Here is a 27,739-nt window from a genome sequence, read left to right as displayed (position 1 = left end):
GAAAGAGTATATTTGGAATTAAACAGGTTGTGTTTACACGGGAAGTATAAAACACACAAGTGAGCTTTGCATGCACTGAGATTGAATTGAAATATGGGAACAAGAAGGAAGAGACCAAGGTTGCAAGCTGCAATTAATCAAAGGATTCTATTCAAAAACAAACTCAAAAACCCATCACACCAGCCAAAGCTGCAACAGAAATAGGCAGCATTTGCAACACTGCCAGCTTCCAGCATTCAAAATCCAAAAATCAGATGTCTGAAATAACTTGAGATTAGCTTAAAAATCAGGAACATGATGATACTGATAATATAACCCGAAGGCTTAACCTCTAGATCATGAACCCTTCAGGTGCATTTGGGTTGCTTTCTCTTAATATTTCATGCAGCCTGAGAACTGACTGCTGTGCAACAAGACCACAAGAAATGGCACATTACTACCAGTACACCAATATTTGCAATGAACTCATGAGTTGGTATCATCTCACATGCTAAATAACTAGCCCAAAGGAACATCTATCTGTTCCTGAATGCTTAGTGCACTAAGAGAAATAAGACCACTAAGGGAAAAAAGACCACTGACTCATCAGCTGATTGTTCAATGGGTCTAACAGGATGAGGACAGCTTGAAACATGCCCATGTAAGATGCTTAAAGAAATTCCTCCCATCTTTGGATTCTTCCAAAGAGCTGGCCAGTCCTGGAAGCTTATTTCTGCCTGACCTTTCTCCTTTTCCAAGCCTTTCTTCAAAAGAACTCCCTAAATTACTCATCACCTTTGCAGGTTTAGCCTAAATCCAAAGCATCTCTGGTTTAGGGTTCTTTGGTCACACCTAAATGTGATCCACTTTTTATAGCTGGCAACTTCTGCAAATCTTGTGTTTAAACTGATAGATCCTCAAAATCAATAATGAACTCAGAAAATTTTGGCCTAAGTGTATAACTGAATTTCATCAGCATCATCCTGAGGTATCTGCAACCTAAGTAAGCCCAACTCTCAGATGAGCATCACCACTCAAAATTGCCCTGGTTATCTACATGCTGGGGCTGAGAGTTGGGTGGGAGGAAGTAGTTCAAAGCATCAGTATAAGCTGAAAACATAGTTCTGAAAAGCAGCACAAATACACCCTGTTTTGTGTGGATTTCTGACTCCACTCACACCCAGCACAGTGGCACATATTATATGTGCAAATCACCATGCTTTGAGTTTCTCAGATTAATACTGAAAAGTCATGGTATGTGCATTGGGAGACGAAAATGAAAAGCAATGAAAGACAAATGTCACGTACAAGATCTATGCCAAGAGCCTTTACCTTTGCATAGCCAAGCATCTGACCATTTATATAAGCTGAAACAATACAGCTCTTCTTTGCTTCCTTAGCGACTGTCACTGTGAGATGATGCCACTGGCCAGTGACCAGCAGATTGCCACAGCCAAACTGGACTTGCCCTGGAAATGGGGAGGGATTTAGGGCCTCACCCTCAGGTTCCATAATGTCTGTAATAGCAAAAAACAGGGGTAAGTCAACATAAAGTCTCTCACCTTCCCCTGCCTCTGGAATACAATGACCAAGTGTGACAGAAAGAACATGACTCTCTGTGAGTAGAGTGTGATTTGATGCCATTCTGTACAACGTCTTGATCCCTCAAGGTCTATTATCAGTACCTAAGACATGCACAATACTCAAGGTCCCTCTCAAATAACATCTGCTAGCTGCCTCAGTGCCACAAAACCAGACTGAACTAGGACAAAGACAACATATTCTCTAAGAGAAGAACCCCTCAGGATATTCACTGAGTTAGCTGACACAGGAAAAAATTCCTAGCAAATTCATGAGATGATAAAACTGTATACAAATTTGTAGGTTTTATGAAAAGAGGCAAGATGGAATTTTTAACATCATCTAGGGCAATCAGAACACTCACACAATGTCAGCTGTGAATGAAAAAAATCTCAGTTACTATTCACACTCCATTCTCAAACTCCTCTGGAATATTCAATCACATTTACATATGAATTATCTACTCTACTCAGTCAGAAAAAAAGGTATAAATATCAAGAGGGGGAAAAAACCCACAGGCTGGCATAATAGAAAACATTCTGAAAGTGAGCAGAGGAAATGAGTTGTTTGATTAGGAAGATAGATCATTCCCCAAATCTTCAGTCCTACTCTCCAAACCTGCCTAATGTCACACAGGACGGGCAGGGAACAGCTGGTTCAAGCCCGGTCTCCACAGCTGCACACAACCATGTAACTGACATTCAGAAGTTTTCCATTAAATATTGCAAGCCACAAAGTAATTCTCAATGCCTATTGCAAACTTAAAACTGAAATATGGCCAAGAATTACAGTCACAACAGTCTGCGAGAGGAAAACTGAAGAGTAAGTTTCACTGATATCCTGGGCACTTAAAAGAAGAGGAAAATTTGTTAATTAAAAATTCCAGATAATCAGAGGATGCAGCACTGCAGCTTAACTAAAAAGAACCTTACCAAGAGGCTGAAATTCCACTTCTTCTGTGGAAATGACCAAAGAAAGGTCCTGTGGGAAGAAGCTTACAGAAAAGCAAACAGATTCTTGTTCTGTTCTTGACATGTGCCTCACGACAGTAAGGAAACGGAGTGGGTGATTGTCGTGCACCAAACCAAACTTGCTAACCAGAAACCAGCAGCAGAGTGTCAGGCCACTTGAGGGAGGGAACATTCTGGTGCCTGTATATAGAAAACAAAAAGGCAGTAAGGAAGTTGTTTTCCTTGTACAGCCATTAGCAAATGCTTTCTGTTTCATTTGTAGTCCAAACCATGGAAGAGCCAGCATGAGATTATGAGGTTTAACTTCTGTTCTATTAAATTTCTCTGCCTGTGTTCAGTATCTAGAGCCTGCACATATGAGTCTGTGCATGTGTATAAATGACCTAAAATTGACTGATGAGAAACTATGTTATGGAGCTCATCAATTAGGAAGCACTGAACCAAATTCAAGTTTTATCAAGTTTCACAAAAGTTCTGGAAGCAAAAGGTCCAGCCATTTTCCAGTCCACCCAGTAGGGGACTTAGAACTATAGGAGAATCCCATTAAGTGACAGTTCTTACTACTTCCATGGGAGATTACCCTAAAATCTGGTGGCTCGTACTTGTTAGGATTGTTTTCTTAGCAGCCTGCTTTAAATTTGTATTGCTAATGTTAATGCTAATTCATCACACTATTGAGCTGCACCTGATACTGCATTTTGATGAGCAGTCTGAGTTACACAGTTCAGAGCTGGTCTGGGACACAGAGATGGAAATGTTTTGAAGCACACAATTTCTTACAAATGCTGAATGCTTTCAGTGGGCTGAAAAGTCAGTGTTTTCAGGAAGTTGAAGGTGAGTCAAAGTGCTTACCCATGCCAATTCCTCCTGAGACAGATTGGTCTGCACTGGGTCCCATGACAGTAGCCAAGGTTGGGAGGTATAAACACCTACAAAAGCAAGAAAGCACATTAGAAACATAAAACCATCCCTGAAGGTCACCAGTGACTTCATACAGCATGGTAGCAAGGAGAAGAATAGGCTATCATCAATAAGCCAGTAACAAAATAGGTTGGTAACACTGCTGCAAGGAAGGCAGTGATAGGGCATGTAGATTAAGATGAAGAGAGAAGTCAGTAGTTACTGTGTCCAGAGTAAGGGCTCGGAGACTGCAGGGCAGCTAAAGAAAAAAGCAACAGCAACAATACCCATAGCCTTCCATGGACATGTCAAACTCCACAAACGATGGAGCCAAAGCAGTGCTGCGGAGCTGGAAGTTTCGAGGTGATGTCATGGAGATGAGACTCATTGCAGTCTGAAGTGCCAGTGCAGATCCCTTAGACACCCAAGGAGAGTTGCTGACAGGCACAACTGCCTGAGGATCAGTTTTACTGGCCACCATATCCTCTTCTGAACCTACAACATCAACACAGTGCCTAACCAGATCAATGTCGGCAACACTTTTTCTAGTCACAGGTATTGCCTGTATTCAAAACAGCACTCTTGACATAACACGCCCTCAGCAGCCTGCAAAAATCCTCAGCAATGCACAAAAATATTGCACTAAAGGAATTTCAAAATGGGATGTTGGCAGGAGATATAAGCTTGCAGAAGTGATTGCCATATTTTCTCTCTAGGTAGCTCCAGACTTCACCCCTAGTAAAAAATGGTCCCTGACCCATTGATTCCATTTTTCTTATACACAGGCCTTTCAATTCTTCCATAACAGAATAGCTACAAGCAATATGTGGGAGATGATCTGAAGAACAACTGCAAAGAACCTAAGACCCAAATTTGTACCATCCAATATCAGGTGTTTTATGGGCATAAGAACAGCTTAAGTGCCAAATACTACTACTGTAGCTTTTCACCTGCAAAATACATTGGAGAAGAGAAAGGAATTGGATGGAAAACTGCCTGTATAAGCAAGGCAGACTACTAGGATATCCTAGGGATTACAAAAGCAGTGCTCTTTATTCACATCTTAATTCTATGTCTAGCTATAAACCACACAAAAAACGTGCCGCAAACCCAGGAGACTCTCCCCTTGGTTTGTAGTACACGATTAGTAATTTTAGATATGACTTCCATTTCTGATACAACAAAGTTTGAGTCTATATCAGCATCTAACTTGATCAAAGATACTATAACTTGATCCCTGATGGTCATCAGATCAGCTCTCAGTGTTGCTCAAGTACCACTCAACCTGGGAAATACCCAGTATAAAACTTCCATGCATATTCCACCTTCACTGTGACTCTCTTGAAGCAACCTATTCAACAGCAGATTCCTGTTGTCATTTCCAGGACACCTATAGCTCAACCACTGCACCAGAAACAGGCTGTCAATTGTGTGCTTACCTGTGTTAGCTGAATCACTCCCCTGACATGAAAGGACCTTGGTCTTGTTTGTGCTGGGCCTGGAAGGTAGTTGCAAAGAACCTCCCAACCAAAGAAATTGCCTAAGATGAAAATGCATGAAGAAAGCAACCAAGAAAAGGAAAAAAAAATGAGGCCAGACACTCTGGAATCACAGTAACCACGCAAATATAGCTCGTCCCTCTGGAGAGCAACTTTCTTATTGAAGACCAAATTTTGAAGACATTCCAAATAAAACAGAAGAAATATTTTCCATCAGAACATCACAAATATTTGGTTTGCTTTACATTTCCCCTTTCAAGGTTTTCCTATTGAAAAAAAATCAAAGGTTTCTTTTCTTCATCAATACTTTTGAATAATACTAATTTTTCAGGGAAAAAAAGAATCTTTGGTTTGTTTTTTTGATTTTTAAACAAGAAATTCTGCTCCATTTCTGAGTAAAAGAAATAAAATCTTCCACTGAATATCCAACTTCATCTGCACACTGATATCTGTTAGGTACTCTCATGCCTAGCATTTGTTAGCATTAAAGAAGAAAGTACATCCCCAAATTAGAAACAACAGTGACTGAGAAACAAGACTATACTTTTCATTTCTGCATCTGTAATTGACAAGGATCTGAGAGGAGAGAAAGTCACTTACTCTTCAGAAAACAGCTCCTCCATATGAATACTAGGAGGGAATAACCCTAGCTGTTTTGCAGTCAATGAGTTCATTCATAAATGGCTTTACAACCCCTGCAAAGACGATGCAGCAGAACACTGCCAACTCACACTATCTTCAGCAAGTCATGTAAGCATACATTCTGTGACCAATGTGAAAGTGGTATTAACTGAGACTTGAAACAAAAGTCTGGATCTTGGTGGATTAGAACACTATGCGAAGCATATAATTCTTAGATAAACTTCACCAAAAATATTGCAGCACTAAAGCAAATTGATTCCATTAGATACAATCTGATACCTTAACACATCTGGCTCAATAGCCTGTGACGCAAGCTTCTCAAACACCCTGGTGAGGGGCAGATGCAGCGGATGGCTCTCACTGCGGAAGGCATCCTGGCAGGAGGTTATGATGGTGCTCAGCAAGCCAGATCCACACATCACCTGACGACTCTTTTCTGACTTCACCAGGGACTGAATATGATCAACCACAGCACATTGGATTTCCTGTGAAAGCTGAAATAGACACAGAACTGAAGTCCGAGGGCTGGAACTAAAACTGTATGTGGTGACTGATTTATTTTCTTTTAATTATTTTTCAGTTGTCAAATCTCTGGGTCCCTTTAGGCCAGAAGCTCAAGGGCAACTGCATGGCTGTTCTACAAAGCTCTGCACTTAAGCAGTGTGAATACATTCATCTGAGCAGCTGCTCGGCCATCTGCAGTTCAGCTTTCCTGCCTCAACACTATGGTGGTGAAGGAAGAGAGCAATCAGCTGCCATTCCAAAGAAGGGACCATCACCAAAGGCAAGTTATTAGGCATAAGCTCCAAGACCAATACAGGAACTCAGAATACATTTAACATTAACCTTGTGGAGAGTCATATTGACATGATCTACTTTTCATTCTAGAAGTACTGTTCTTAAACAAACCTGTATCTAGAAATATCGTGAAACAGTTACATGAACACTTCTATGCATGTTTTGTTGAACTGAAGCTTTACTTTGCTTCTTAGTGATCTTAAAGTCATTTGATTCTCATAAATTATCTCTAGAGCAATTTGTTCCCAGTTAGGAATGGATTATACCCCATTGACCTAATAAGATTTCACACAAAAGTAACTGAATCATATATTTAAACACAAATCTTAGAAAGATGAATTGTTCCATACTCCCAAGAGCTCTCCAGCTTTCTCACACACTCTTCTAGGAAACATAAATGCAAACTTTTAGAGAAAAGGACAACAATGGTGGCAGACGCACAAATTAGGGCATTGGGATTTGATTTGATAACATGAATGAGAAGCAAGGGGATTCAGAATAAGCTTGCTTATTAAGTGTAAAGAGGAATTCAGCTCTTTTGCATCCAACCAAACAAAACCAGTACAGGAGAATTTCAAAGCCAATCTGTTTCCAAAGTGTCCCCGACTGCAACGCTCAGATAATAATACTGACACATCCAATACAACAAATACATATTGTTTTGGCAAACTCAACTGCTATTTTTCATATCTGAAGGGTGAATTCTTTGGATAGCATTTTCTTGTCTCTGAAGGACTATTCATTTTCAGGGACACAAGTTTCACCGTGCATCTCATTATACACAGAAAGCATCCACCAGCCTGAAATACAGTATTTTTTGGAGAGGCACTTATTGCTACAGTGTTTCAAAGCCTCACTTATAACTTCTTGGATCTTTTAATGAATATTTTACTCCATTTCTGACTACATTCAGGAAAGCATCAAAATGTGTAAAACTTCAGCTAAACAGAGAACAACGTAGGTCCTGACTAAGTGAAACAACTGGTTTACTCCAAAATAAATCCAATAAAAGCATAATGGCATACACAAAAAAATTGATTATTTTCATTAGCTTAGCAGCTTTGTCAATACCAATATCGCCTTGTTTTAAATAAAATGTGCTGTTTTCATGGATCTTCGTTCCAGTAAAATGAGACTTCAGTGGAAATATTAAAGGTGGCCAGGAAACCACGCTGTGTGTTTTTGTAAGCATGGATTGATTTTCCTAGCACATATTACTTGGAGCATGAATCAGGATATTGAAGGTGCAGTTAGATGTAGTTGAGCTCACAGCTCTGTTTCAAATTAGAGTGTTAAAGGCAAAATGTCACCCAGCAATTAGCCCAACCTGCTTAAGTACTTCCCAGACTCTTGCTCCTAGGAGCCCATAGTTTCACAACTTGGTAGCTCAATTTAATTCACTGTTATACATCCTCAAGATGATTATGCTATGTTCAAGACAAGCAAAAATGATGAACTTTTGACAGTGTGCACTTACTTCAAAAGGATGTAATTTCCTTAGATTTAAGAATGATACAACAATAATTCTGTGTGCAGTTGCAAAAAGCAAAGTTCCTTTTCAGTCTCAGAGCACCACTCACTTGAAAAGCTAGCAACCCTTCACAGAAAGTTAGAATTAACTTCCTAACATATCACGGATTTAGTTTCACTAATGAAGAAATCAAGGCATTGGAAGAAGAGCTTTCAAAAAGTTACAAGTGATCCAGGATTTTAAATCATGCTTTCAAAAGAAAATCCATCAGCTTAAAAACAAATGTCTCTAGAGAATCTGAGTCACTTCTTAAAATCATCTGTGCATTTTTCTCCCTAAAATGTCATTTAAAAATTCATAAATTTATCACAGCTCATATTACTGATGAGCTCAGCTGCAAGCAGGTTCCCATTCTTTCATAATATTTTGATGAATAACTTTCACCCATTGACCTTAACAAGAAAAACTTACTCTGCTGACAGTATGTAGAACTGTTTTTCACAAAGTTACAGAATAACTCATGTTCATGCACTCCTTAAAAAATAGGCAAGAGAAAAAAGCAATACAAACTATGTGAACTGTTTTGATGCTTCCAAAAACATGAACCAGACAAGGAATAGTTAAATGTCCCACATAAATCATAACATCTCCATCAGACTTTTCACATTTCCCATTGGTACAGTATGTGTGTAAGAGAAGGTACAGATCTTCACTTATATAAATACCAGGGTTACTATTGCCTTCTAGAGGAAAGGTGTTAGCAAGCCTTGATCATTTGAACCCAGGCAACAAAATCTCATCTTAACGTTAAGAATCCTTTTGTCAATTCTGGTGGTCTTACAGATCTCTGGCTCACTCAACTACTTTTATTTGCACTATATTTTCCCCCATGGTATTAGCTTAATGCAGTGCCTCCTTCTTATTTTTCTAAGCTACTCTGCAGTGCTATAATATGATGTTCAACAGACATCTGAAAGGTAGACAAAGCTGTCTCTGTGTGACACCTTATAAATGATACGACTGCATGAAAAAGAGGACGAAGTAGAAAATTATCTTCAGTGTAGTTAAGCCAGGGACTGTTGGCAGAGTTTCTATCTCTTCAATCCAGGGTACATTACCAAGATTTTACTGAAACTTTAGAGACACTGGCTGCTTTTTAAGAAGAGAGCAAATAGCAAGAGAAACAGGACAAATGGGGGGTTGGAAGCACAGGAAGGAAACTGCTTGGTTTGTATAAACAGTGAAAGCTTGGTTGATCAATGAACAAGCAAACCTATTACTAAAAGCCCAAAAATAACCTTGGAAAAGAACATCCAGACAGGCTGTGCATTTTCTTTATGAAAAAGTTTTTTAAAAATTGTGCTGTAATCAGGCTCAGCAAAGAAAAATCCCCCAGGAGACACAGCTGAAGCAAAGTCTGCAGAGAAGTGCCCAGGGGAACAGGTTGACCTTCAGCTACCAGCCCAGGCTGGAGGACCCACTGACAGTGTTTATAGTCTCCTTCCTCCCACCAGGGTTCTCGTGCATTCTCCATTTCTTTATCCCAAAGCCTTAGCTGCACAATTCAAAGGCGAATGAAGCTCTGGCCAAATACCTGAAGATTTTCCTTGCAGAGATAATGCAGTGCAGTAATTCAGGAATTCACTCTGACATTAACAGTTACATTAGCAGTGGTGTCAGTAATGTAAGTCTAAAGGCAGACAAATCTGAAATGTCACACAGTCTTCTAAGTCAGAGACCTTTTCTGTTAGAAATAATTTACATATTTCAGAGATATGAATACTTGAAAATGTTCTCCTGTTAACATTCACATTAAGAAAAAGGAGTTAAGGCTAAATTTAAATGAAGGATAAAGGTCTTTTTAAAAGGTGCAAAATCCTTATTGATGGACAATGTTTTGCTTTCACAACAGTCAATATGACAGCAATTCATCATAGGAGAGACACAGATGAAAACAGAGGACAAATACAGCTGTGGAAGAAATAATATTATTTAACAAAAGCTTAGATAATTTACGCAGTGAATCACATGAGGATTTTTTTTTGTCTGTACTCACAAGAAACCTGCCAGAATGATGACACAGAACAGAATCATGCTTTGATTCTCTTCTTAAAAGTTCTCTCTTTTCTCTTGTCAGGTCTAGGAGATCTGACATAGCACGTGGGATGACTCTCTGGAGTCTTAAAACCACAGTTCCAAAATGCCAGGCAAGGATGAGATGTGTCTGATAGGAAACTTCCTTCTTTTTAAGGTAGAAAAAACCCTGTGGCCACATATCTAAAGTGGATGCTAACCTGTCTCATTGTACTTTTGAAACATATGCTATGGTGTCTTTTATCAGTGAACAGCAGCATCTCAATAAAAGGAAAATCTGCCTTGTATTTGGTCAAACATTATGCAGTCTGATGGAAACTGTCTTTGTACCAGTCCTAAGCATGAACATGAGTGATGTCCTCTAAATACAGTTTACTGACTCAAACACTCTTGGGGGATTTTAAAGTTTTAAGCAAATTTTCATAGTCATACGACATTCAAATGACTTTTTTATCATACCTAGGAATGGCAGTAATATTCATCCACAAACCTGTTCTCCTCAGCCTTTAATAGCCATTCTAGACAGTCAGAAGAAACATCTGAAGTGCAAAATCACATGTTTTACTGTCTGCTACTGTTTTACCTATGCTGACAGGCTCAACTTCAGCCCATCACTGTATGGGTCTGACAAAGGCCGCTGAGAAGTTGCAAAATTGGCAGGAAATGGATATTAACTCTGAGGGTCAGAATCAAAGTACATTAATTTTATTGAGTTCCATTAATGTTTCTGTAAAAGCACTGCTTTCTCATTGCCAGTTCTGTGAAAGCAAAGGAATTGCACATGACCTGAACTGATTTTGAACATTTTTTCAAGATTACTCCTGGACACCCAGGCCTAAGATATCCATCACATCACTAAAATAAGTAGAAAGAGATGAGTTACTGCCTCTTCTCCACCACTGCTCCAAAAAAAATGTACTTTTTGACTCTGTCTTAAACTCAGTGCAAGAAGTCCCTTCAGATTTTGTCATGAATGTCTGCAGTGAAAAAGCTTCATCCACAAAGCCATTATTTCATCTCTCATATAGCTTTCAAACACTGTTGCATAAAAAAACCCAAATAGTATATAGTTTGGGACAGAATACATCTATCCAAAGAGTAATTCCTTCAGTTATTTTCCTTCTACCAAGTAGCTCCCCTTCACTAGCCATTGTGGTCCATCTTTTGCATCAAATCTTGCCTGACTCCCATGTTCAAAGTAGCATCCCATTGCACAAGGGTTCATGCAGTGAACCATTTAATCATGTTATGATTAAAGGTACTAAAGTCCAGCATTTTAGGTCTCTACCTGGCAGCATCAGTGAGCTTCCCAAGCACTGACATCTTCCATTCAATCTCTCACCCACTTTTAAATAGAAATAGACAGGGAAATTTTCATTTTCTTCTGCCCTTTTTGTGGGTTATTTGATGAAAAACCTTTCAGGACATGTGTTAACTCCTAGCTGGAATCTGACTCAGGACCTCACATAACAGTGGTCCTGTTTTACCTCAGATAATCCCATACAAAACAGATATACTAAACAAACACTATCAGGAATAATTTCTTATTGACTAAGTAAAAAGGAGTGAGAAAGGAAGAAAAGATGAATGTATTTAAATATATAACTGAAATTGCTGGAATCTGTGCTCTGGTCCTTCATATTTTTAAGAACACTGCCATCTACTGAGGGACTGAGAGGCTTTCTCTCTTACAGAGCTCAAGTCCTAGAGGCAACTCTTCATTTCTTGATGACACTCTCGACCAATTAACTGTTCTACCTGTTTTTCAGAAATTAATTACTGCAATTAACAAAATCTCACTAGCTGATAGCTTGGTTCCACTACACAGAGTTGGGATGTGCCATCAGTTATCTGCACTACCACCTTCCATAGCTCTGGATGAACAATCTGGTTTTATTTCAATCCCTCTTTAACAGCATTTAAGTATTTTAGACCAAATAGCAGATACAATACATGCAATATGCTTATTCAGAATGGGTGTGTATATGGAAGGTTTGACAAACAAAGCAGATTCTAAGCTGCATTGAAAGTTTATGGACCATTAGTTGTGAAGGGCCAGGCTGTTCTGGTTGCTAGGTCCATTAGCAATACTTTGAACAATTTCCAAGGGACTTCTACACTGTGCCTTTGCAGTAAGTATTCTGGGACTAAAATGCATGTACTGTATCAGACAGGCATAGAAACACTCAGCCAAAATGATAACCAAAAGCCTTTGTTGTTCTTACATCTGCTGACTCGGTGACATTGGTGCTGTTCCTCCTGCTACTGTTCTATGTAAATTTTAGCAGTACCACATTGCAAAGAGTAAAGCATTTCCAGAAACGAAGCTACAGAAAAGTAGAAGACACTGTTTAGATGTCACTTTGACATGTTCAGACTCACCTGAGCATGTCCTTCTTTGTACAGCTTTGGCAGCAACCTCACCATAACACAGACAGCACCTGGGTGTACAATGGTACAGTCTCTCATTTCCAACCTGCAGCAAAAAGACACATTATCATCATTATCATTAACAACAGAAAAGAGGGTCCAACGATGTTGCAGCAGAGTACAGCATTAAATCCTCCTAGCAGTAACCAGGCTCAGCACTTGAAACTAAGCAAACAATACAAATCACCTGGAACAGCTGGAAGCCTCCTTAGAGTAACAAAGACAGGACATAACCTGCTCATGTGCTCACATCTCGGGGACCTGCACGTTCAAAGATGTGTGGCAGCCTCTTTAAGCACTTTGCCTTTGAAGGTACTTGCAGTACAGAGAACAGATAACCAGATGATTCATTGATGCATCAGTGCAGAACTAGTGTCATTCTTTCTATTTTCTAGCAGTTGGTAACTTTGGTTAGACAGTAACTTCAGTACTTCAAAACATAGAAATAAGCAAAGAAGAGACAGTCATGATGAAATCAATATGTCACCCTTCCCTTCCAACACCAGGATCTGCCTAAACTAGTAAAAGAAAGTTGAATATCTGTGCTTCCCCACCAGCTTCCATTTTTGACATGTATCACCATTGTATGTTCAGGCACAGGAAGGAGTTGAAGCATCAGAGTCACCACAGAGATCCGCTTATGCCATGATGCAGGCTTGAGGTCAGATATATCTCAAAGATGAACACACAGCATTGCAGTAACTCCAGTTCAGGCACTGCAGGCTTATCCTGTTTGGTGTATCATTGGCATTTCTGGGTGCACCTCTGAACTAGATTTTTAATGTGCACAGTCAGAAACATCTGTCCCAAAATGATTTCACAAGAAAAGCAAAGGAAACATCTAACAGCTGTTATTAGCCTGACAAAATAAAGCACAATATGTTTTATGGATTGTATAAAACAAAGGGTACAAGTAAAAGAGTGAGCATCATAAAAAAATAGGTACCTAAAGGAAGGCAAAAAAGCTGCAAAGTGCTGTTAGCCACTTCGAAAAAGGTTCACCTGACACATCAGAGCAGCGAGTAATGTGTAGCACACTGCCACACAGTGACAAATAATTCTTACTGCACCATCAAGAAAGATACCTTCAAATAAATTGCTCATTTGCAATATTTTCTGTGCAATGAATCAAAATCAGGTCTGGTATAAAGAGTTACTGCAGCAGGGATTGCAGTGTGGATACGCAGACCTGTACTTGACACAAAGGTGGGTGGATTTTTAAATGTCAAACAAGAAAAGAGTATGCACTGAAAATACACTCTTTGCTCGTCTCCTCCCAAAAGCCCTAACCATTTTTAAAGAGAAAAATCCAGGCTCGCTAAAATCCATAGGATTGAAATTACGACTGGAAAGCTGCCTGGTGGGAAACAACCTTAGGGTGCTGGTCAACATCAGCCAGACCAGGTGTGGCACAGGTGGCCAAGAGACCCAATGGCACCTATCAAAAATAGCATGGCCATCAGGACCAGGGCAGTGATTGTCCCCCTGTACACAGCACTGGTGAGGCTGTATCATGAGTAGTGTGTCCAGTTCTGAGCACCTCACTACAAGAAAGACATTGAAGTGCTGAAGCACGTCCAGAGGAGGGCAACAATGCTGGTGAAGGGTCTCTAGGAATGTTATATAAGTTTTATCTCCAGCCATCTCTGTGGTTTTCCAAGAGGTCCTCGTTTTACGGCCTGCCTTAGAACAAACGCTGTCCTCCCATACCAACTCATCACTCCTGCCAATATTGCATCCCTCACACTCCTGCCTCAGGGCTATCCAGTCAGCCACACAATACCACTCCCACTACCTCACCAGTGTTGGGGTGTCAATCACAAATCTGCTCTGGACTGGCTGCTCCTTAAAAATAAGACAAGTAAGAGGATCTGGGGACAAAATGAGATGTCACAAAGAACCTGAAGAGCCATTAGCACAGTGAGTCAGTGGTAACAGCAGGTGCAGCAGCCATTCTGCTAGGGTGGGCACGAAGAGAGGCTTCCCTCCCTGGGAGAGGTCACCAGGAGCAGAAGAAAAACCAGAGACTCCATCTGTCACAGAAGGTGTTTCAAACATTACTGCAGTAGCAGAAACACTGAGGGATGTTTTTCAGATAGGAATGACAGGGTCAATTAATCTGTGGCTCACAAGCTTGCAGCACCATTGACCACAGGACAATGTAAGGGGCTAGAACAATATCCAGCATTAAAATGCTAACTTTCCTATGTCTCAGTCACAGGTGCCTGTAGGATTACCTCCTTTCCCCTTCTTTGGGGATGCTAAACACATGCTGCAGGATGGGGCATCACAGGCCACCTACGCTAACTGCACTGAAGTTCCTCCTTTCAAGCTACATAGCTGCAGGCTGAAGCCTTCTTCAGGGGGAAGTGTGAACGTGGAGTACAGCTTAGAGGAAGCTGCATCAGGGGAACTACAGGCTTGCAGAAACTGTGAACTCAATTTCTTATTTTTATTTTCATAACATTTACTGCTAGAAAAGGATACAAGCTGTGTGGCCTGAAGACTGACAGCTTTCCAGTTCATGTTCCTCTGCTGTCCTTGCATACATTTGTCATGGATGGTCTCCAGCCATCTTGAGCTAATCTGGCCTACTTTGGGGCCTTCACATCCCAGAACCAAAGGCAAATCATCCCGAACCAGATGCTGTGAACTGAATGGATCCCAATTTACAGGATTCATTTCCCCATAAGTGGTATTCAGTTACTGCATAGCTTCACAGCTCAGCATGCAAAACAACACAAGGACCTAGGAAGCTTTGCTTTATGTTTCAGATGTAGTGACTTGAGAAAGATGATCAGAAGACAGAGTCATATCCTTCATAGCATTGCCACTGATCTGCTCTTTCTCCCTTGTCATCCCTGGGAACCCATTATACACACACTTAAGCAACAGACTATGTACTTCTCATAACTACCACCATCTATACACTCTCTGCACACTGACCCCTGTTCTCCCAAACTGGGCTAGGAAAATCTAAGTTGAAAAAAGCATTCATTCCTCCTGAGCTACCAAGTCCTCTCCTCAGCACTGAGTATCTAACTAGAAGCTTCCAGTGTAATTCAGAGAGTGGTGACAGGGAGCAAACATCTCCATGACTACTTTACAGTCCATTGCACAAGGAGTAAAGAAATCTACTGCACATTTTTTAGTTACTTCAAACAAGTACAAATATAACCATGCTCAGCCTGCTTCAGTACTCAGGGAACAAAAGTTCTGCTGATTTCAGTGACTGCTGCTACAAGTGGCAGGCCTAATGACTTAGACTTTAAACATGGGAGATGACTGTGGAGTAACCTGCAATAAGGGCTGAGGAAATCTCACAGTTATCAACTTAGCCTTTTTAAGCAATAACTGCAATCAGAAACATTTTTGATAAAATTTTTGATTTGAGAGATTTCAATATAAAGCTACAGACAAATGAAGGGACAGAGGATCTCACAAATTACAAAATGCAAGTTGCTCAGAACTGATTCATAGCTGACAGCTACATTGATTTCTGGTACAGCCTTCCCTTCCTGCAAATGCTATATATTTTGATATAAGCCTTCATTCTATGGGGCAACCAGCAGTACTCTTTGATTTTCAATTTTCTCTATTTCAGCATCTGTAAATTATAAGTGTGTCTGCACACATGTACTTGGATACACATGCACAAGGGAGCATTTAAAATAATGGTTTTTTGACATATCAGGTGAATGGAAGCAGCTTTCCACATAATTGATAAAAACAATACTGATCAGGGTAAATTCAAGCAGAAACTAAGCTCAAGCTTCAGGTTCCAGTAAACCTGTCCTTAGAGCCCTTCCTGCTCCCACATTGTAGGTGTCAGAACTTTCAGCTCAAACTCTGCTACGCTTGGAGTTGTGTCTCCCACTGCTCCACTAAACCCTTATGCCCCAATGTTTACCATCATTTACCTTTCCAAAAGAGTTATCTCTGCTGCCTGGAGGCTTGGGAGTTGGGACTGTGACACAGATTTTTTTCTTCTTGGCAGATTATGTCACATCTTACCTCAGTTTACTACCATATAAAATGCACATACCAGTCTTAATACTATTTTTCCCGGAGCAAATAAAAACTTACTTCTCTTCAGGGTTTCCCCATAGCCTGTAGGCAGAGGCAGGTAATTTGTTGCCTGGACATTTGAAAGCAACGGGATGCTCTTCTTGAGCTTGAGGTCCCTCCTGATCATCTCTTGATGCTTTGCCCATCTCTGGCTTGCTCTCCTTGAAGCAGCTCTCCTGGTGGAGGGTTCCTTTGACCATGTGATCAAGAAAATTCAAAATCCATATGCAGTTCTTTAGCCACATTGGGAAAGGTTCTGAAGAACAGAAAGCTGCATCCAAGAATTCTGCAAACGTCCTTTTCTTCTCAAGGGTCACAGGAATTTGCCATTCCCCTTTTGTCCAGAAGCAGCCAAGTGATCCAAGATCCTCTGCCATCTTTTCAAAGAGACCATTCCTCTGGAAGAAGTTGCTGTTGACAGGGTCTAGATGCAGGGCTGCTGTTATCCCCTGAAGTGTGTAGAAAACAAGCTCCAGTATGCGGTTCTGTCCAACTGCTGTCCACAGCCCAGATGGAGGGTCCTGCAATGCACCTTCCATGTCTGAGAGAAGGGAGAGTAGTCCATTGAATCCACTGCAGGTTCTGAAAGCTGAATGGCTCTTGGGACTCTCCAATATCCTCAAGAGTGACTACAAACATTGGGAAGAAAGCAAACCAAAGTAGCACTTAAATCAAGGGATGAAGATGCTTTAGAATATTTTAAAATTCCAAGTTTGTGCCAAAATTCTTTCACTCTTTGAAGAAGGTCAAAAAACGTTGGTCAAAGTAAATGTCATCCCTGTACAACTTTTCTCCTCCTCCCTTCCCCCATATGACACAATGAGTCAAACAACCAAGATTTGAATGCACCCTCAGGAGCAACCCATGGAGTTAGCCTGACAGTTAGGGAATAGTGCTCACAGGAATAAGCAGAGATCAAATTTCCTGCATTACATATCCTAGTCAGTTTGGCCAGAAGTAGTTTCAGATCTTTGACTATTCTTGCATCATTCTCAGATTCTCTGAACAAATCTGCCTTTGCCTTAAATAAATAAAAGCAGAGATTCAATTGTAAATACCCTCATAGAAAAAGGTGACAAGAAGGCACAGATCTCTATAGGAAACTCTTCCTGCAGCCTTCAATACATGAGAAGCCACACTAGACTTTTGCTCATATGACTGAGGAAGCCCTTTCTGTAAAAGCAGTGACACAGAATGGCACAAAAAATACTGCAAACAGCAGGCTCTCCCAGTTAAGGAGACAATAATAATACCTTTTCTCAACTGAGGTATTTTTAAAGTTTGCACAATGCTTTGGTGGAAAAAAAGCCATAAAAGGTCAGATCCCAAGAAAATGAAGTCATTAGATTTTATCTAAGTTCAATGGGCTTAAAGCAGGTTATAATTGAATGCCACTTGACAATATTGCATATGCATAAAAAATAAGCTGCACCACTTATCAGTTTTGAATGCTGTGGGCTTACCATTTTAAAACACATCTAGAAGTTACTAAGAGCTGTGGCAGGAAAATGAATGAGAAAAAGATGCTTGTCTACTGAAAAAGATACAGTCTACTGTATTTGAATGTAATAAATCCCAAATTTTGGGGATGTTGCACAATTCATTTTGTAAATATGATGTTTCTACAGGCACTAGGGACTTTTCAAATTTTAGGCTGTACCTGTTCACATTGGAAAGGGCTAATTTTACATCTAGAGTTTCCCAACAGATATCCAATGAAAGAGCTTCACTTCACAACCTGCTGGAGAGGAACAGTTTCTAACAGAAATACATCTGTCTGTAACAGGATCTAGGACAGTGAAAAGGTTGTCAGAACTGAAGGGGGAGGGGGAACTCTATTACTGTCATTCAATTTTGTATGATAATATATCAAACCAGGCAGAGACTTCTGAACAGGGAGTAAATTTAATAACTCAGAGTTGAAGTTACCAGGATGGCTTTAACACATTTCAGAGAAGGTCAACAGTAAACACATTTCCTCCAGCTCTAACTCAGTTAGAATTTAATCGGCTATGAGTTAGTATTCCTCTGTCTTGAATCTATAAAACTGATGTGTGCTGGAAACCCCCTAACACAGTTAATGTTAACAGAATTTATTTCACACATTCCATTATTTGTTATTCCTCATAATTGTCCACGTGCCACGCTGGAATACGGCAGTGCTAATTGTATTTGCGTTCAGGTTTTAACAGCTAAATATACATTAGCAAATCAATCTGAATTTGTGTGTAACACAATCACAGTCCCAATGGATAAAGATAATAAATTCATTTGCTTACATTATGCTTTAATACAGTTATCATTTGTCAAAATTAGACACCAAAGCTGCATTTATTTTCATATTAGTTTGAACACTATACTCAACTTTTCCACAAATATTGTTAAAATTTGTTGTTTCAAATCAAAACTATAAACTTGGTCACATTTTTGGTTTTTTAAAGTAACATGGTTCTTTTATCACAGAAGCAGCTGCTATTCTGGGCTGAAAGGCAAATTCTGTTCACACTCAACATAGAAGGTAGAATGAAACTTTAAAGTCAGTGCTTACAAAACTGCTGCTTTTCAATTTGATGCCTATGATCTAAATCAAAATAAAGCACAGTGATTCTTTCCCATGTTTCCTTGCTTATGGATAAGACCCTCTGTAAATACAACAGAGGCTATGAATAGTTCTAATTTCATCCTCCAAACATTTGCAAGACTCCTCCTTTCCATGACCTCACATCTTTTTCCATGACATTGGTGGATGTGAAAGATGACAAAACTCAGAATTTCTTCTGATTCTCAGAATCAAGCAACTCATCTCATGCCTACCCTGTCCCTTCCAATCTTACTGCTTTACTTCTTCTCACATCCTGTCTCCACATCTCCACTTTTATTTCTCCTTTCTCTGTCACATTACATAGAGCTGTTCATACAACTGTGCCTTTGGCATTTCTGTTTCTCCCTCCTGCATTACTATTTAAGTCTTCAAAATACTTCATAATCTGATACTGAGTGAAAATGTTGACCACACATGCTTCACTAAAAATTAAAGTGCCCATTTATCATAATCAAGAGGTGGCCCAATGCTCTTTTTAATTCTGTACTTACCTTCTTGGAAGAAAGACAGTGCTGAGATGAGATTAAGTGCAATTTGCCACAAAGCCAAGAAAATTCCAAGAAAATGATGCCCATGTGAGAGCCACATTAATTACCTTCAGCAGATCTAGTTTCAGATGCAGTTCCCCTTGAGTAGAAGAACAGAGGGCCCCAATAATAATGCTCATATATTCTTCATAGTTGATGACTGATAGCTGCTCCAAGATGCTGAGAGTAGCACTCCTGTAGCACTCATCATCCAAAAAAATCTTGATATATGGCACCATTCCATAGTCCTTCAGAACAACTAGGGACAAATACAGTAGCATTTGTTACATAAACTATTCTTTGCTTGTGGTTTTCACAGGCAGATTTTCAGTGTTGGTGTGAAGTGCCACCTTTCTACAAATACAGCAGGAGAGGGAAGAAGAGCAGCTGGTTAAGCTAAAGATGACACAAACTGAATGGCAAAAGAACAACTAGTGATAAAATGATGGGATGACCATTGTTTCCAGTCATCAGAGATGACAGTTTCCCAATACAAAAATGAATGAAAAGACAGTTTATTAGTTTTCAGCTTAGACATCTAATTTAGGAAGGGAACTTTTTGATGGCTTCTGACAATATATTTACACTGTGTAAGATGCTGCGAACATGACGATTCTAGGATTACAGAGTGAATTGTGTGGATTTCAGTATTCAGACTTCACTTCTGTATTACTCTGGTCCCCAAGATTCCTTACGCACAGACCTCTTAGGTATGCCAGCACAAATGTAGGAGTGTTACTCAGCATGCATCTGATCCAATCTAGATTTCAAATAACAGATCACATGGATGGAAGAAAATCTGGATAAAGAAGCAATGCACAAAATCCATGCCACACTCTTGCTTTCCACAAGCTAAGTCTGTGTATTCTATGTAAGTACTTCAGGAGTATCCACATGGATGAGGGAAATAAGGTGACTACTGGAAAAAAGACCATTATGCAGGATGAGAATATCTTGGTCACATTTCTTCCTAGTGTAACTTTGTTATTCCTACACTTCTAGTTTTTGTCCTCCACTTTTGGCTGAAGCACAAAAGTCAGAAAATTTGTTGTTGATCCTTAAGAGGCATCATGGCCACTCACCACTAAATATCACAAAGGTAATACAGTCATATATCTTTTCTTACCTGTGTTCCTCACAGACCTCACTGTAAGGGCAGCCACCATCTTCAGCATCACAGCATTTAATTCCTTCTCAGTGCCTTCTTCCAGACCAGACAGATGAGTTCCAGCTGTCAGTATAAGAAAACCCATAATACAGTGTACAAGAACATGGATAACTGCCTAAAATACATTAAACCAAAATGGAAAAACAGTTCTCCAGCAAATTTTAGCTTTCTCTTAAATATTACTTACAAGCTACTTGAAACCTAATTCAAGCAACAAAATACAGACAGGGTGTTGTCTAATCACCAGGCTTTAAACTGGTATTGGGAAACACAGGTCTGATTTTGTGCTCTGCAGCCCATAACTCCTGCATAACTACTGCAAATAGTGGTATTTTCAGTTCCCAACTGATGAAAAGTTACCTGTTTAGCAATACCTGGTAGGAACACACACAAATAAAAACATTACAGATTATGAGCTGTGAAGTGATAAAATATTATAGCAACAGGGAGTATTTAAATACCTAAACTAAAAGTCAAGAGCAGAAATATCCTGCATGTTCAAAGGCAAATAGGATCAGACAGTGTAAGGTATGTTATTTTAAGATCTAAAAGTCTTGATGTTTGCAGGCTAAATTTCTGGAAACCAAGAGAGGGGAGTAGAGATAATGTCTTCTCACCTGTCCCTCTTCACCTGTGTGTCTAAATTTACAAATTACATAGCCATCAATGACTCTGTAAAATTTAGATCACCAAGTGATATAAAGCAGTGAAATTAAAGCAAAGACAGCAGAAAGCCTTTGTGCACCAGCTCATAACCAGAAGGTAAGTTTTCAAGAACCTTAGTACTTATCTTGACAATCCTTATCTAAGCACTCTTATATAAGACTCTAGGTCTCTGATATCAAGAATGCAAATCATAGTGTCCTTGCAGGTGATGGATGTCTCCACTCCAAAACTTCTGTTGCAATTCATATTCCTTCTGTTGCTTGGAATAAATGGGTATAAATAATTCAACTGTACTTGCTGCATCAGAAGTTATACCTAGTACTTTGGGTCTCCTCCTTTCCTAAGTGACTATTGTACTGAAAATTAAAGGCATTTCCCAATTCATATAGAACAGAAAATGCTATCATGCATTTTTCTTTCTTTAAAACACCAGTTATAAATTTTTAACTATGTGAGTCTGTCTCCTAAGTCAGCTGTACCCCACAGTTACCACACTAAGACTAATACTTTCCTGTGTTTATACTAGGAGATAACTGTATCACATCACAATGGGTGGTAGTAATTGTGGGTAATATACAGCCACAATTCAATAAATTGCTTTCCATCATCAGTTCTCAGGATTAAGTGTTGTTTTCAGAGGAACTAAGCATTGTGGAAAGCATTTTCTTGCTCCAATCTCAAGCTGGCATCCTAGGGAACATCAAATTAAGACCTGTTTAAACATGTGGGTGGAAGGGTACCATCCAGAATAATTCATCATACACTAGTGGAAGAATAGCCCAGAACTGTTTAGGCTAGGGAACAGAACAATAAAGATTTCAGAGAGGACCCAGCTTAATGTGTCATAAATTCAGGCCACTTGTCTTGCAGACAAAATCTAGCTACTCAGTACATAAAATTTATAAATTTCCTGTAGAAAGGGATTCATTCATTCCTATTGATCTGCCTTCAACAGTCATTGTGAAAGGCATTAAGTTGTACCTGACTTCCTCAGGATCTTGGCTTGCTTCCTCAAAAGTGCCAGCAGTAGGCCAAAGAGCCCAGAGTCACGGAATATGTCACTGAATAACAGGTCCTTCTGGGTCATGCTGAGAAGGCACTGGAGAGCTGTTAAGGTGCAGAATGGCACTGTGTTTTCCCTGATCAAATACTGAACCTTTTTCAAAATTTCATGGGGGATGTAGGACAGGTCTAGAACTATGGACTCCACCAGCCTGAAGAACTCGACTTGGACTAGGTGTGGTTTGAAATGGATTATGTCAGTAAATTGGTTGATAGGTTGCAGTGTCCATTCCAGAAGAAAAAAGTTCACTCTGTCCCATGCCCATATGGTACCAATTGCTGCCAAGATTCTTCCACACAGGTGTTGGTCATTGCTTTTCTGGAAAATGGACTGCAACACCTGAAAAGCCTGGAGGTTTTTCACTGTCATTCCTGTGGGATAAAAACAGGTGAAATCATTTTTACATCAATGCTATTTGAGTCTGCAAGCACCATACCTATAATGTTAAGTCATGTCTGAGAGTGGAAATAAGAGTGACAGACAGGAGAGATGTGATTGGGAGGCATATTCTTGACCTTGGATCAGACTCTACAGCTGACATGGTCAGTTCAGTTTGATGTAGGTAGCATTCAGACTCCTGCAGCATTAAACACATAGATCAGAAGGTGCCATCTCATACTGCTTCCTCCACATCAAGACACATAATGAATAGAGCTTCATTTTTCTATGCCCTGCCCACATAGCCACATGTGTATGTATACTGTACCAGAAGATCGTGTCTGTTCAAAATCAAAGTGTGGCAATTGCGGGTGCACAATATTGCCAGAAACTTTCAGTTCAGTTTTTCCACAGGTCGTAAGGCAAGTCAGCATGTCCAGGATCTCATCCAGATAGGGGTCTCCTTCATCTGGATGCACCCCCTCACATCTACGAACAAAACTTGGGACAGTCAGATGTTCATGCCTTAGTAACACAAACATTTTGGATATATCATCAGGTACTGAGCATATAGGAGCTACATACAGTAAGTGCACACTATGGTGCAATATTGTGAATCAGAACAGAAGTTACAGACTGAAGTAAACTGAAATGACACTAAGAGTTCTGAAAAAAAAGGAAGATAAATGTTGGAATTTAGTCCAGTTATGTGTCCTTAAAAAAGTAATTCTCTCCAAAATATATCTGTTTTAAGAAACAAAAATTTACATTTGGGAGAGTTCAGAAAGTTAAAACAGACACTTGATATTAAAAGGGCATATGGTTGGCAAGATAAGGAACTTGCTAACTGAGATAATTAACAGAAAAATCTCAGCTCTGAGGAAGGGAAAAATATTGTATTGCCTGAGCTTTGTGAATCAGATGTGAAGATGGTATGTCTCTCCTACATAAGGAAATAATTTGAACCGCAATCCCAGATTTGCCAATGTTCATAGACTAAAATGAGAGTCTGTCAAAGGACAGAGAGTTGCTTATCATGCCATCATGTTCTGTACTGCTTAGATGTGTCAATTCTTAAAGTAAACTGCAACACCTGGGCATGGGTTAGTGGCAGAATGATAGACTGATATTGCAAGTTAGAAAAATCTCATAAGAAAACAAACCAAAATGTTCTGATTTCATCTAAGCAAGAACAAGAGAGAAAATGCTCTCTTTGAAAGAATGAGTGTGATCAGCAAGATTCCTTTTACCTGAAAAAGAAATTCCAAGAACCAGAGAAGAGGAAACCTGGTCACACAAAACATTCTGGAAAGAAGCTGTCGGTCCCTTTCTGCCAGTATGTGCTGAGAACAGACACTAACCTGAAGCCCTGAGCACCTGTATGCTATTTCTGTCACTCCAGCCTAGTTACATCAGTTAAAAAGGATGGGGGCATTTGTAGCCCTTATTGCAAAAGATCATGTGTTCCGACCTTGTATGGCTAGAATTTAATCAGAAATATGCATCTCATAGCCTATTTATATGGGAAAGCTAGACATTATACGACGACTAAAGAAAACACTGCCAGAAAAAGGCAAAACTTTTTTCCAATCAGAAGTTAATTTGTGCCATTCAAAAATCATCAGAAATCACACTCACTGACAGAACTCAATCTATGAGTTCATGATTCAAATTACAATCCTCTAGGTCCAAATTACAAAATATTCAGCCCTCCCAGTCTTTCATCAGGACAAAAATTCTCACAAGTGTTGGAGAAGTAGTACAAGAATAGGCAAAACCAGAATGGAAACACAAAAATCTGGAAATGCTTTCTTCAAACATATATTAAAGAAAAGCAGAACAAAGCCCCTAAGTGTTTCTAGGGAAGTGGCATATTGTACTGTTTTGACACTGCACTCAGAGCCTGGTTTGACAACACAAGCTGACAAGGAGAGTAACAGATTCTGCTTTGTACACTGGACTAGCATAACTAGTAGGGAGTTGTCCTGATATGTTCATGCTCATGTCTGTTCTGGGGAATGCAACCATTTCAGATAGAAGTTTGGGTGGATTTTGTTTGCTTGTTTGCTGTGCAGCGATAAGATAGTGTTTTCCTCCCTAGCACACTGCATTCCTGGATCAAGAATTCACCTTAACTGAGACAAATGTTTCCAACCTACATCCCCTTAATATTAATTGATGAAGAACCTTTGTCTCGTGTCAAGAAAGTGACTATCCCTCCAGCAGACTAACTTCTTCTACTGTTCTCCTTCTGTTATGATTTCAGCAGAGAAAGTTATGTACTACTTCCCTTCCTAAAACAGCAGCAAAAGACTCAATATCAGGGTCTTTATTACTGGCTTTGCATCCACACAGGATTACCAATGTGATTCCTATTTTAAAACAGACCACCATGCATTCTGAAAATGAAGTTGTACCATCCTCTAGAAGTCTACTAAAAACCTCTCTACTTACCCAAGTAGAATTTTTAGCAGGAGTTGGTAGCCATCATTATTTTCAAACTCTGTTAATAAAGCTGATGATATAGGATAGGAATCTTTCACAAAGCACAAGACAATACTAGCAGCTTCACACATGTCACAAGCAGGTAGAGTATCAGCCAGTTTAAAGAGATTCTGAACAGCTATTTTAATGCAGTCCACAGCTGTGGGGGAGAAAAAAAGCAGGTATTTAAGAACTGACAGTCAGACAAGTACGAAGTTATAACAAAAATGAAACAAGTTTGAAAAGTTATTTCCCATTAAAACAGAAGTCAGTTAGCTCTTTTTCTAGAAGGAAAAGACAAGAAGATATGTGAATATCACACTCATTTCAGAAGCTACAGGAAGAACATTGATGGCTTTACAGTATGAATGCCTTTTTTTGCTTAACCCTCAGAAGCTGATCAGGTCTCAGGAGTATAAGCCTCCAACCCACCCACTCCCCAAAATTCATATATAGTGAATCCAACTGTCTGAGAACAAGGTAAGCAGAGGCTAACAAATTTAGTTGTCTTGTACTAAATCAACCACACATTCTGTGCAGAGTTCACAGATTAATTCTTTGCTCGATGAGGCATACGCAATGGGGTACAAGCATTTTGCTCTGAATCTAGTTTTCTTGCCTAATCTGATGGCCAGTCCTTCCAGGACAGCTTCAAAATATCTAAACAATTCTTTTAATCTCACCCAGGAAGCCAATTTTTTATTTTTAGAAATAAAAATACCTATATGCAGTTACTCCATGACAAGGAATACTGACAGTAAACTGTGCATTATAAAACTATTTTTTCCCTTCTTAGAAATTGAGATTCATGGCTTTTGCACTTCTTAAAAACAAAAAAACTGCTTACACTAATAAAGCTTAGGAAGAAATGAGGATGTAAATCAACCAATCATGATATTGTCCCACAAGATGCCATTCCTCTGGCAGTGCCTCCAGCCTTGTATTTAGTCTTCAAGAGTCTCAGGCTCACAGACTGAGTCACACAACTTACGAAAAAACATAATACATCTTGCCCTTGCCTACATCAGTGTGATCAAATGGGATTGGTTTCTGCCTGTAATTTTACTTTTTGTGTAAAAAACCCCTTCAGTTTCCAGATGGCTATCAGTGCTAAATAAAGCTCCTGTCTACAAAGCCAAGAGCCCATGCTTTGCAGTTGACTATCAGATGATGTAGAGATATAAATTTATCCTAAGGAGACTCCTTTTGAGAATTAATTCTCAGTGGAGCTATGAGGAAAGGAGAAGACAAATTACCAAACAAACCTTGTAGATAAACAATGCTGTTTTTGGTCTGAGACTTTGAAATTGCTCTCAGCACACGGCCTGTAGGTACTTTCCACGAGTGGTTACACTGGTCCCAGAGGGAAGCAGTTGCTATAATTAATGACTGAAGCTTATCAGCTGCCAGAAGTTCCTCTACACCTTGTTCCTCCTTGTACATGTTAAGCATTATCTGAAAAGCAAACAAACTTCAGCTACAATAAACACCACTACAAATATCCAGGAGATGAAGAAAAATCCATCGCGGGAGGGGATTGTAAATTTGATACTAATGTCAGGAGAAAGGATGCAGTGAAATGAACAAGTAAAACTACCACTAGGATGCTCTTAATAGATTTTTTTCCCCACTTAAAGTCATGTTGTTTTGTTTAGCAACAAGAACAAAAATGCTAAAAAGTGGCATCATCTCAGGTTGTTTTATACTGTGCCTCATGTTTGTTCAGTGATTTTCAGTCCAAATTCACTTATTTTTGTGGCAGTTTGAATCAATCACCAGCTAAAAGCCTGAGTGAACGTCTGAGTACCCAGGGCAAAGGATCTCCCAGAGGCACATCTTACCTCAACAAGCATTTCCTGAGTTTGGGTGTCATCCTCACTTGTCTCTCCATCATCACTGTTTTTTTTCAGAGGAAAAGTAAAGAAAAGGTACAGGCACTGCATTAGAGCAGCTGGAAGTCCAGATCCAATGATGTTCCACATGGTTCTCTAAGGAAGGAAAAGAAAGATCAGTCTCTCCAGAAGCTGACCACAGTCTCCTTGTGAGAGTAGTCACGGCAGATGAAAGAGCTACTTGAGCATTTTATCCTTATGTGTGCTCTGGGGCACATGAGCCTGGCAATCATACAGCATGGCTGTACAAATCCACTTGGCAAAAGTAAACACACTAACCATATGTTGATATAGCTGTTACCAGGACTTCCCACTCCAGCTGAACTACAGCTTTGACAGAGATACTATGTTCTGCATTCAGAGACCTAAATACAGTCAATAAAGCAAACAGCCTGCAAACTAACTAGCAGCTTGTGCTGGTTTGGGCTGAAGTAGAACTAAGTTTCTTCACAGTGGGTAGTATGGGGCTATGTTTAGGATTTGTACAGAACACAGGGTTGATAATGTAGAGGTGTTTTTGTTATTG

General features: G+C 39.6%; 1 protein-coding gene across 1 annotated transcript in view; it reads right to left on the bottom strand.

Annotated features, from left to right (window-relative positions):
- Positions 1-27,739, bottom strand: part of WDFY4 (WDFY family member 4) — a 126,601-nt gene that overhangs the window by 93,312 nt on the left and 5,550 nt on the right. The window contains exons 4-17 of the mRNA XM_009082915.1: positions 27,163-27,309; positions 26,587-26,776; positions 25,292-25,481; positions 23,166-23,326; positions 22,378-22,830; positions 20,689-20,793; positions 19,631-19,821; positions 16,452-17,062; positions 12,318-12,411; positions 5,852-6,066; positions 3,719-3,868; positions 3,384-3,460; positions 2,493-2,711; positions 1,312-1,496 (exon numbers count right to left, since the gene is read on the bottom strand). Of these exons, the coding sequence (XP_009081163.1) occupies positions 1,312-1,496; positions 2,493-2,711; positions 3,384-3,460; positions 3,719-3,868; positions 5,852-6,066; positions 12,318-12,411; positions 16,452-17,062; positions 19,631-19,821; positions 20,689-20,793; positions 22,378-22,830; positions 23,166-23,326; positions 25,292-25,481; positions 26,587-26,776; positions 27,163-27,309 (2,988 nt within the window). The remainder of the gene's footprint in view (positions 1-1,311; positions 1,497-2,492; positions 2,712-3,383; positions 3,461-3,718; positions 3,869-5,851; positions 6,067-12,317; positions 12,412-16,451; positions 17,063-19,630; positions 19,822-20,688; positions 20,794-22,377; positions 22,831-23,165; positions 23,327-25,291; positions 25,482-26,586; positions 26,777-27,162; positions 27,310-27,739) is intronic.

The sequence above is a fragment of the Acanthisitta chloris genome, unplaced genomic scaffold (genome assembly GCF_000695815.1).
Source record: "Acanthisitta chloris isolate BGI_N310 unplaced genomic scaffold, ASM69581v1 scaffold8379, whole genome shotgun sequence".
Classification (NCBI taxonomy): domain Eukaryota; kingdom Metazoa; phylum Chordata; class Aves; order Passeriformes; family Acanthisittidae; genus Acanthisitta; species Acanthisitta chloris.
This window is presented reverse-complemented; position numbering and strand designations above follow the sequence as displayed.